Source organism: Nicotiana tabacum, chromosome 20 (assembly GCF_000715075.1).
Source record: "Nicotiana tabacum cultivar K326 chromosome 20, ASM71507v2, whole genome shotgun sequence".
In the NCBI taxonomy this organism is placed as follows: domain Eukaryota; kingdom Viridiplantae; phylum Streptophyta; class Magnoliopsida; order Solanales; family Solanaceae; genus Nicotiana; species Nicotiana tabacum.
This window is the reverse complement of record NC_134099.1, coordinates 44536033-44545250: the sequence shown is the minus strand read 5'-3', so window position 1 is coordinate 44545250 and position 9218 is coordinate 44536033. Positions and strand designations below refer to the sequence as shown.

Genomic DNA, 9218 nt, shown 5'->3' with positions numbered 1-9218 from the left:
TGTTCTTGGTTGGACGAAGAGTGGGGGTGAGGATGAGTTTTTTTTGCTACCGCCCGGTGGTCCGGTGTGGGAGAACAGGTTGGTAACCCCGTTTGCCTTATTTCGTATATCTGGAGTTGATGGGGCGAGGATTTCTAGGCTTGGTAATCCTACTCGTCTCTCATTCCCTTACTGCACTGCCCACATGCCTCACGTGGGTTGGATTCTCCCTTCGTGCTTCTTTTGGTGAGTGATTGTGTTTCTTGGCTTTGATCTGGGAGAAACTAGGAATTTCCACTAAGAAATCCACACAGACGGCGCCAAATTGTTTGACTCAAAAGATATTAAAACCCTTTTGAACAAATCAATTAAATATGAAGGGGTAAATCTTAGTCAGCATAATTAATTCCAGATAAAAAAGTTAACAACAATGATTGCACATGAAATGAAAGAAATATGATTGATCTTATTAGGATTCAACCTTGTGTTTCTCATCAATCGATGAGGAAGTACACTTACATATTTTCTTCGAGTTCGTTTCTTCTTTTTCTAGAATATAAGAAGAGAGCTTTTTGTTTTTTCCTCCCCCCCCCCTCTCCCCATGGGGAGAGCTTTCCCTGGTTATATATAGTCAAGGCATCCTTGCCCTTTGCTTGACTTGACATCTTCTTACTGCTAATATGTCTTGGTCATGATTTTAGGCGTCACCCTTACCAATTCCTCGGAGGGTTTGGATTGACTCTATTGGCTTCTTACCCGGTGGCAAAAATGTGGTCGTGACCGCCCTAATCGAAGTGGTCAGATTTTGACCAATACACATATATGCTTGAAAATACTTCGAATTAATTCGTGGATCAAGTTCAAGTCCTGCCTAACAAAATAAAGAGTTTATTTGTATACTGATAATGTAAATAAAAATTATTATTTTTTGGGCTACTAATATCATTTATTATGAAAATTTATACGTACTCAAAATAAATGGTCGCCAAACAGAATTCAAAGGTGATATGAGGGCGGCAGGGACCGTTGCATATATTGATGACAATTGATGGGTCCAAAAGAAGCAGCAAATGATAGGCATTAATTAACATGTAGGGGGGAATTTCAGTGGCAATAGGCTAAGCCACGAAGATGTAGTAATATTAATCAAAACTTCATCTTTTAAACCACAAAATGAAAAGGAAAAAAAGGAACACCAATTGGCATGCAATTCATCGTCTTATCTATTAGAAGATGAGATTGATCTCTTGTTTGGATTTCTTGTGCTATTTTGGCCCTTCACTTAGATACCTCTTGGATAACAAAGACACACTCTACGTCTCTTACTCTAAATGTCTCTCCCTATACCTTTCTCCTTTGCACTTTTTCCCATTTAATTTGTTTGCATTCTCATCCTCTTATTCTTTTCTCTCTCCTATATTCCTCTTCATCTTGACTCATTTTGTTTGTCAATTTCCTTCAAAAGATAAACTACGAAAAATGCATCAAAACCAGGAGTATCCTTCTCCCTGTCTGTGTTGCCACCCTCATAGTTATATTAGAATGGTATGCCTCTCTCATATTCTCTTTTTTGCTTTTTATTTTTTCACATCCACACTCATGGATCAATAATGGTCAAATGTGCAAATTTCTCCGTTAAGTATAGTTGGACAACTCATATTCAGACCAATTTAGGCTACTCGTTAATGAAGACAGAATTTGAATTAGTAGCCTAAAAAGGCCATGTGAAAATGCCCCGTTTTCTACTAATCCTCGAACTTAATCATATAATCATTCTTTTGCATGAATATTCTTTGCTTTTGGAACTCATTAGTTCCTTACATGTTGAATAATTGCAGGTTCAAAATCTGATAGAGAGGTGTTTGCTTCTTGGCATGGATAAAGATCAATGCGTTAAGGCGCTCGCTACACATGCTACAATCCCTCCACTCGTAACATTAACAGGTTATTCATCTCTATTTAATTTCCATGTTGCTAGCTGATCATGCAAAACGTGCTTTTCCAGAGATTAATTTTTGGTTATTAATATTTGAATTATTCATTGTATCTAATCTTATCATCAGTCATCATAAATATAATGAAGTTTCACTTAATAATTTCTTGTTGAAAGAGAACAATCTCTTTCGCCTTCTTTTCTGTTTTATTTTTTTCCCTTTTCTCTTGGATTAATTGATTGTAAATCATGCTTGCAGTTTGGAGAGAGCTTCTGAAGGAGAACAAGGACTTCTTCCAAGTTTACTTCAACAATATATCTTCACGACCCTTCTTAAGTAATGCCCGTTCATTTATTTATTTTAGAAACGCATACACATACAAATATTTACACTCCACTTAACTGTAATATAACTTAGCTAGTACTTACATTTAGTTATTTATATGAGCTCACGTAAAGTTTCCTTTGGCAGGCAGGCATTATCAAAGAGAACCAAGATTTGCAAGAAGGAAACAATGGAAATGAATGCAAATTAAGGGACGGATCTTAAATATCGAAGAACTAGGGTTTTCTAGGACTTGACATAATGATTACAATTAGATTTCTAATTAGGGAGGCCAGCTCTCTTAGTATTCAAAAGTCTTATCCTTTGTTAACCTTGTTTTGGAGGTCCTACTTTAGAAATGGCTATTACTACAAAAGATAGGACTCAATAAAAGAAAGATGGATGAGTGTCCAGGCACGTGCTTGCTACTATTTCATAGAGATTTACTTGTAATTACCTTAAAAGTGATATGAATGTATAAATATTTTTTATTTCATCAGTGCGTATATGATGTTATTTCTATCATAAAAGTAATGACATCTAATTTTATGGGATCTAGTGGAGTCCCATTCTTTCGTTCTTTTGCACAACAACAGGTACACTGATTTAAATTAAAGAAATTATGTCTTTTAAACGGGAGGGGAGCCTTGGCGTAAATGATAAAATTGATGTCATGTGACCAGGAGATTACGAGTTCAAGCCGTGGAAACAGCCTCTTGCAGAAATGCAGGGTAAGTCTGCGTATAATAGACCTTTGTGGTCTGGCCCTTCCCCGGACCCGCGCATAACGGGAACTTAGTGCACCAGGCTGCTTTTTTTTTATGTGTGTTTAAACGTTGAAACATTTGTTTTAAAGCTCGAACTCTTGGTAATCCAACAATAAATCTTGAAATTTAGAAGCAAAAGTTGAAAGTAATCTACATACCACTAAGCTTTTACATGCCCCCTTCCTCCTTTTTAATTTTCTCTATTCTTTTTCATTTTGTTCTGGTTTTTGTACTACAAGAATACCATTTATTAGAAAGTTCTTTCAACAAGCTACATCAATCATTTGGTTCGCGTCATGCATCAGAAATATTGTTATCATCATTTCACTACTTTTCAAACTTCTAAAAGTTGCAAACAGAAACTTTAGTAACCCATTAAATAATAATGGCATCTTTAACACAAAAGGAAAGTGAAATCAGCAGTTTAGTAAAGACACAATTCAATTCTTCCATTCCAGTACAGTAGGGATGATAGCTATATCTCTTCATTCATTAGAGGGAGTCATGTTTGAATCCTTTCTTTCAAAGAAACCATTGCAATCTCTTGGAACCTGAGAGTTTCTTGCAGCAGAAATCTATAAAAAAAAAAATAATAATTAAATTTAACAGATATGAATGACTAAAATTTGTCACGATCCTCTTTTCTAAATACCAATTAAGGGAAATATCATTAATTTTGATATATGGTGGTTCTGCATTTAACAAGCTATTTAATTCAATCAAAATCAGTGTCATACCATGATGTTCATCAAGAAATGTTCTCATCATATAACTTGTTGAACTTTGTAATTATTTTAAAATATTATAATAAAAGAATTTAAGTTATATACATTGATAATGTAATTTTTCTTACATTATTAGTATAAGTTAATATATTATTGCCTATTAGTTACCATTTTTATCATAATTTTCAATCTAAGATTATCATAAATATTTTACTTGTAATTACCTTATTAATTATACATTATGTAAATAATTTCCGCACCGTCATTACATGGAACTACGAAATCTTAAATCCTCATGTTGAATGACTGCATATGCATGCATGCCATGTCTTTTAGCCCGTTTAGCCAAGCTGCAAAAATCAGCTTACTTTGAGAAGTATTTTTTTCAAAAGTGTTTTTCTCAAAAGTACTTTTGGTGAGAAGTAGTTTGTGTTTGGCTAATTAGTTTGAAAACACTTCTGAGCAACAATTAGTGTTTGGCCAAGCTTAAAAAATTGCTTCTAAGTGTATTTTTCTCAAAAATGCTTCTCAAAAAAGTACTTTTGGAGAGAAACTATTTTTTCTGCATCTCCAAAACTGCTTCTGCTTCTCCTCAAAAGCACTTTTTTTCCTTCCAAAAGCTTGGCCAAACACCTCAATTTTTTGCCAAAAGTGCTTTTGACAAAAAAAAGCACTTTTGGCCAAAAAGAAGCTTGGTCAAAGGCTATTTGTCCGAAAATGTTTGGGGACACATGCAATTAGTACTGATAGCCCTTGAAAAAATTAACCACTACTAAGAAATAATTTAATAATATAGATTTTACAAGTGCAGAACGTGAATTAGATTATATATTCATGTTTAGCAGTTGCTAATAATAACCAAAAGTACCAATTTCTTGTAGCCGATCTATATTGCTTAATAACTTTAGGATTAGCTTATATAACAATGTAGTATTTCCATATATGGATTATCACACATGTTTCTTCAATCATTATGCAAAAATTAATAATATTACTCCAATTACCACTTCATTTAGATTCTGGAGAGTACCTTTGGCATCTTTCTGTCTCCTAGGCTACAGCTTTCTCTATCTCCTCTATGTTGACTTGGTGGAAAGTGGGCCCACTGAATATAAAACCAATAAAATTTTGAAATCTAAGATTTTGCTAAGAAAAGTTTTGTTGTTCATAATAAACATTTAAATATATTTAACTCACATTTTTTGCTGCGGTACTGAAGGCTTGCTTGTGAGTCATGTTGGGGTATATGGTCTTTAGCCTCTTGATCTCTTCTCTGTAAAACACAAATAATGTTAGTACAGTACTATAAACTAATGTTAATTATGAGTCTCTTAATGTTCAAACTAAAAATTACTTGATAAAGCAATTATAAGCTGATGGGGCTCGTTGTCTTTTCTCTGGAGCTGAAAAAATATGATTAGATACTTATTGTGAGTAACGTAAAAATAATTAATTAGGACAATTTAAATCATCTATACAATAGATATTTTACGTTTGTTGACGACTTGATAAACTGGAACAACATTCTCTATTTGATCTTCTTCATCTGATGAGGCCACAAATGAGATTTCTGAGTCTACACTCTTCTTATTAGCATCAATGTCCTCCTTGTCAACTTCTAGCTTTTGCTGCTGAAAGCGGGAAAGATAGATTCTAAGTCAATTAACATCGAGAGAAAGCCGGGAAAAAAAAATTAATTTAACATATAATGACAGTGTAAAAATTATAATTTGCACTATATCAATGTATTTAAATAAGTTATAACTGCAGGTTTTCGGATTACTAATCTTTCTTTTTCATGACGATCTTTTCGCTACACGATTAATGTATAGAAATTAAACTCAAAAGAGATTAAATACGATTATAGTTCGACCTCGGATTGGTTAAGGGAAGCAAAGAGATGAAGAGGAACAAGAGAAGTTTTCATCAAGTTAACAGAAAGGATGCTAGTGCAATGGCCACATCTCACTGTTACTATCTTGTTGCATAAGCTGCTGCATGGGACACTAACCTGCAATTTTTTGGATAACAAATTAACCGATAAAATATAGAGATGAAGGTATCCAGAGAAAGAAAGATATATGTAAGTTTACAAGTAATATTGTAGTGCAGTAGCCACATTGCACGTAACAGATTGTGTCTTGGAGTTCAAACAGATGATTCAATGCTGACATCTCCTCCTCCTCTTCTTCTTCTCCTAATCTTTTGCTGAGAGGGATGTCGGGTCTGGTCTAGAGTTGAAGTACAGGGTGGAATTATTTATACTTAGAGAGGGCAGAGGGAAATGCCAGCGCCAATATAATTCGCAAATAATTAAAAAATTTATCATATCCATTCCGCTGACATTTTCAAGTTTTTTTTTTTTTTTTCAATTCGTATAAATTCCACTGATTATGGATAGTTAAGTTTAATTATCTTTAAAGTGACGTTATCGAGTAAAAACATTTTGCACTAATAATATATAGAAATTTTCAACATGAGTGTAACTTAACCTTTAGATTATGAGTTCGAGACGTGGAAGTAGCTTATATTATGATAGCCTTTCTACATCACACACCTTGGGTGCAGCCCTTCCCCGAACCCTGCATGAATGGGGATACTTTGTGCATCAATCGGGCTTCCCTTTAGTGTATCTTAGCCTGTTAAAGCAGATAACTTGCCTTATTTTTCGGATTATCAGTCCCACTTTTTATGAAAAATTACCGTTGTAATCTTTTAGGTTATCCGGTAATGTAAAGATTATCTTACCTATCATTGTATGAGAGTTAAAATAAAAATAAAAAATCGTTATTTTTCAAGTATTGAGAATGAGGGTCGTCACGTGCTGAAAATAACATTGCAGTAGACCTGTGTGTTTGACCAATGTTTTTCCCTTTCTCATGTATCCAAAAAAAACTCATTCATTGTTGAATTTAATGATTCAAATTTCTTGAAAATTTCAACTCTTGGTAATGTTACCGCAAGTCCAGCCAGGTTTTCCATAGGGTTAGCTATACTGGCTCATGCTTGTTTGTTTAAACAGTAACTTTCATCTCATTTAAAAGGGTCTTTTCATCTCATTTAAAAGGGTCTTTTCAATGCTCAGTATTGGACTCGACACCAATTTTTAAGATCACTAGGCGAAGTAGGAAAGTATGTATCAGAGGCTGTTTTTCCCGAAAGAAAGTACTCCCTCCATTTCAAATTAAATAAGGTAGTTTGACTCGGCATTGATTTTAAGGAAAAAAAGAAATTTTTTTATAATTTGTAGTCTTAAAAGCTTAAGGGGTAAAGCTTTGTGGGACAATGACTTTTGTGTAGTTATAAAAGCTTTTCATTAAGGGTAAAGTGGGTAAATGAGGAGTTTAAAGTTGAATTATTTCCAAATACAATCGATGATCGTCATGAAAAGGCGGGAAAACTCCCAAATACACGTGGTTAGAGTTGATCAGGTCGATAGGAGTAGTACAAATCCGTACTGAGCCATTGTACACTTGTACCAATAGATTTCCTCATTATTATTAGACATGTACTATGTTGGGATTCCCCTTCATATATAAATGGGACCCTTGTCATTTTGTGGAACACATAATATTGAATGCAATACTATATTCTCTGTTTTTCTTGCCCGAACGTGCTAAACGATTATATTTATTTCTTGTTCATTTTATTGTTCTTCATTTATTGTTCATTATCAACCGTTAAAGGCCACCCTCGAGGTCCTATATCGCTGAGCTCGAGGCCCCCAATCTTGTTACCACGCTGGTTTGCTTATCATTTCTTGCTCATTTATACTTAGCATCATTCACCTAACAACTAGTATTAAGATAAATCACGTATTTTTAGAACAACAAATCAAATATGATTATATTGTAAATACCTTTTTTCAGGTAAACAGTTTGACACCCACCATGGGGCAAAATATAATAGTGATTGTTTTGGTGCTAGATTTCTGATAAAACACCTTACTCTTCACACTTTTTCTTGCCAAAGATTCTTTGATTTCAGGCTTAATCATGTCTAACACACAAAATGCATCTCTTCACGACAGTGAAGGAATTGGAGAAAATAACGGCATAGGGCTGGGTGTACCACCTGTAAACCCTGAGGGAGTACCAAATGTTGAGCCAGTTGATATTAGCTCCCACAACGTTCTAAACACGGAAGCAGGCACAGACCTCGTAAGGAACGGACGCAGGGAAGACAAGGCTGGAGGCCAAGAAACACGAGGGATGGAAGAAAGAGAAGTCAGCCTCCAAGTCATTTTTGAAATGTTGCAAGCACAACAAGTGGCTATTGCCCGGCTGCAAAGTCAACAAAAAACTCCAAGCACAGCAGCACCGGAAATGGCTCCTCGAGTCGAGCAAGCACTGGAGAGATCGAGTAACAACGGGTCAGCAACAGACCCCGCTATTGTGAAGATGCTCGAGGACCTCACTAAAAGGATTGAATCAGGAGAAAAGAAGATAGAGGCTAACGATAAAAAGGTGGAGACTTATAACTCGAGGGTCAATCAGATACCGGGCGAACCCCCGATTTTGAAGGGCGTAGATTCATAGAAGTTCATGCAGAAACTATTCCCACCAAGTGCGGCTCCGAAGCCCATCCCGAAGAAATTCAGAATGCCCGATGTCCCGACGTATAACGGGACCACGGACCCCAATGAGCACGTTACCGCTTATACTTGTGTTGTAAAGGGGAACGGCTTGAAGGATGACAAAATTGAGTCCGTCTTGTTGAAGAAATTCAGAGAAACACTGTCAAATGGGGATATGATGTGGTATCATAACCTACCCCCAAATTTAGTAGATTCATTTGCTATGTTGACAGACTCTTTTGTGAGGGCACACGCTGGTGCCATCAAGGTCGCCACTACGAAGTCCGATGCCTTCAAAATCAAACAAAGAGAAAACGAGTTGCTAAGGGAATTTGTATCTCGCTTTCAGATGGAGTGAATGGAATTACCACCAATCTCCGATGACTGGGGAGTACAGGCCTTCACTCAAGGCTTGAACGAATGAAGCTCGGTAGCTTCGAAGCAGCCAAAACAGAACTTGTTTGAGCATCCTGCCGTGACTTGGGCAGATGTACACAACAGATATCAATCGAAGATCAGGGTCGAGGACGACCAATTGGGATCCCCCTCTAGTTAGTATATTCAAACAGGCTCTTATCAAAGTCTACAGAAAGGGAGTCAAGATCAGGCAAAGAAAGGTATCAGCCATATTTCAAAGATCAAAGAGACATTTTGAGGCGGAGTATACCTCGAGATGATCAAGGAGTAGATCGAGGCCAAAAATCCTGGGGACTTATGAGCAATAACGGGGTTGACATGCATTCGAGGACAGTGGAGGCACCCCGACTGTCAGAATACAACTTCAATATCGATGTCTCGGATATTGTATCAGCCATGGGTAGAATCAGGGACACCAGAATCATAGGACCGAGGATTGTAGGCAGCTCCGTGAGGAGGTGACCCGGCTGATCAACAAAGGGCACCTTTGAGAATT

The 9218-nt window shown here is 36.2% G+C and overlaps 2 protein-coding genes across 4 annotated transcripts; one reads left to right on the top strand and one right to left on the bottom strand.

Moving 5' to 3' along the window:
* Positions 1-1167: 1167 nt before the first annotated feature.
* LOC107797787 (uncharacterized) lies at positions 1168-2733 on the top strand. 2 transcript variants are annotated; one of them, XM_016620705.2, is made up of 4 exons: positions 1168-1524; positions 1818-1923; positions 2172-2249; positions 2385-2733. In XM_016620705.2, the coding sequence occupies exons 1-4, from the start codon at positions 1213-1215 to the stop codon at positions 2435-2437; spliced, it is 549 nt and encodes a 182-aa protein (XP_016476191.2). In that variant the 5' UTR covers positions 1168-1212; the 3' UTR covers positions 2438-2733. The 2 variants fall into 2 exon arrangements, with proteins under 2 accessions (XP_016476191.2, XP_075097502.1); XM_075241401.1 differs by lacking the exon at positions 1168-1524 and adding an exon at positions 1565-1613.
* A 505-nt stretch (positions 2734-3238) lies between these two features.
* Positions 3239-5985, bottom strand: LOC107797788 (axial regulator YABBY 4-like). 2 transcript variants are annotated; one of them, XM_016620707.2, is made up of 7 exons: positions 5823-5985; positions 5603-5740; positions 5222-5357; positions 5084-5132; positions 4927-5002; positions 4760-4834; positions 3239-3579 (listed from the first exon to the last, which is right to left on the bottom strand). In XM_016620707.2, the coding sequence occupies exons 1-7, from the start codon at positions 5901-5903 to the stop codon at positions 3490-3492; spliced, it is 645 nt and encodes a 214-aa protein (XP_016476193.1). In that variant the 5' UTR covers positions 5904-5985; the 3' UTR covers positions 3239-3489. The 2 variants fall into 2 exon arrangements, with proteins under 2 accessions (XP_016476193.1, XP_016476192.1); XM_016620706.2 differs by having other exon boundaries at positions 3256-3579; positions 5222-5360; positions 5823-5980.
* Between the last annotated feature and the right edge of the window lie 3233 nt (positions 5986-9218).

Coding starts and splice junctions, on each gene's coding strand:
- LOC107797788 (XM_016620706.2), bottom strand. CDS start 5,903: ATGTCAGCATTGAATCATCTGTTTGAACTCCAAGACACAATCTGTTAC. Junction 5,003..5,083: donor GCTTATAATTGCTTTATCAA/GTAATTTTTAGT, acceptor TGTGTTTTACAG/AGAAGAGATCAAGAGGCTAA. Junction 4,835..4,926: donor TCAGTACCGCAGCAAAAAAT/GTGAGTTAAATA, acceptor TTTTATATTCAG/TGGGCCCACTTTCCACCAAG.
- LOC107797787 (XM_016620705.2), top strand. CDS start 1,213: ATGAGATTGATCTCTTGTTTGGATTTCTTGTGCTATTTTGGCCCTTCA. Junction 1,924..2,171: donor TCCACTCGTAACATTAACAG/GTTATTCATCTC, acceptor TCATGCTTGCAG/TTTGGAGAGAGCTTCTGAAG. Junction 2,250..2,384: donor ATCTTCACGACCCTTCTTAA/GTAATGCCCGTT, acceptor TTCCTTTGGCAG/GCAGGCATTATCAAAGAGAA.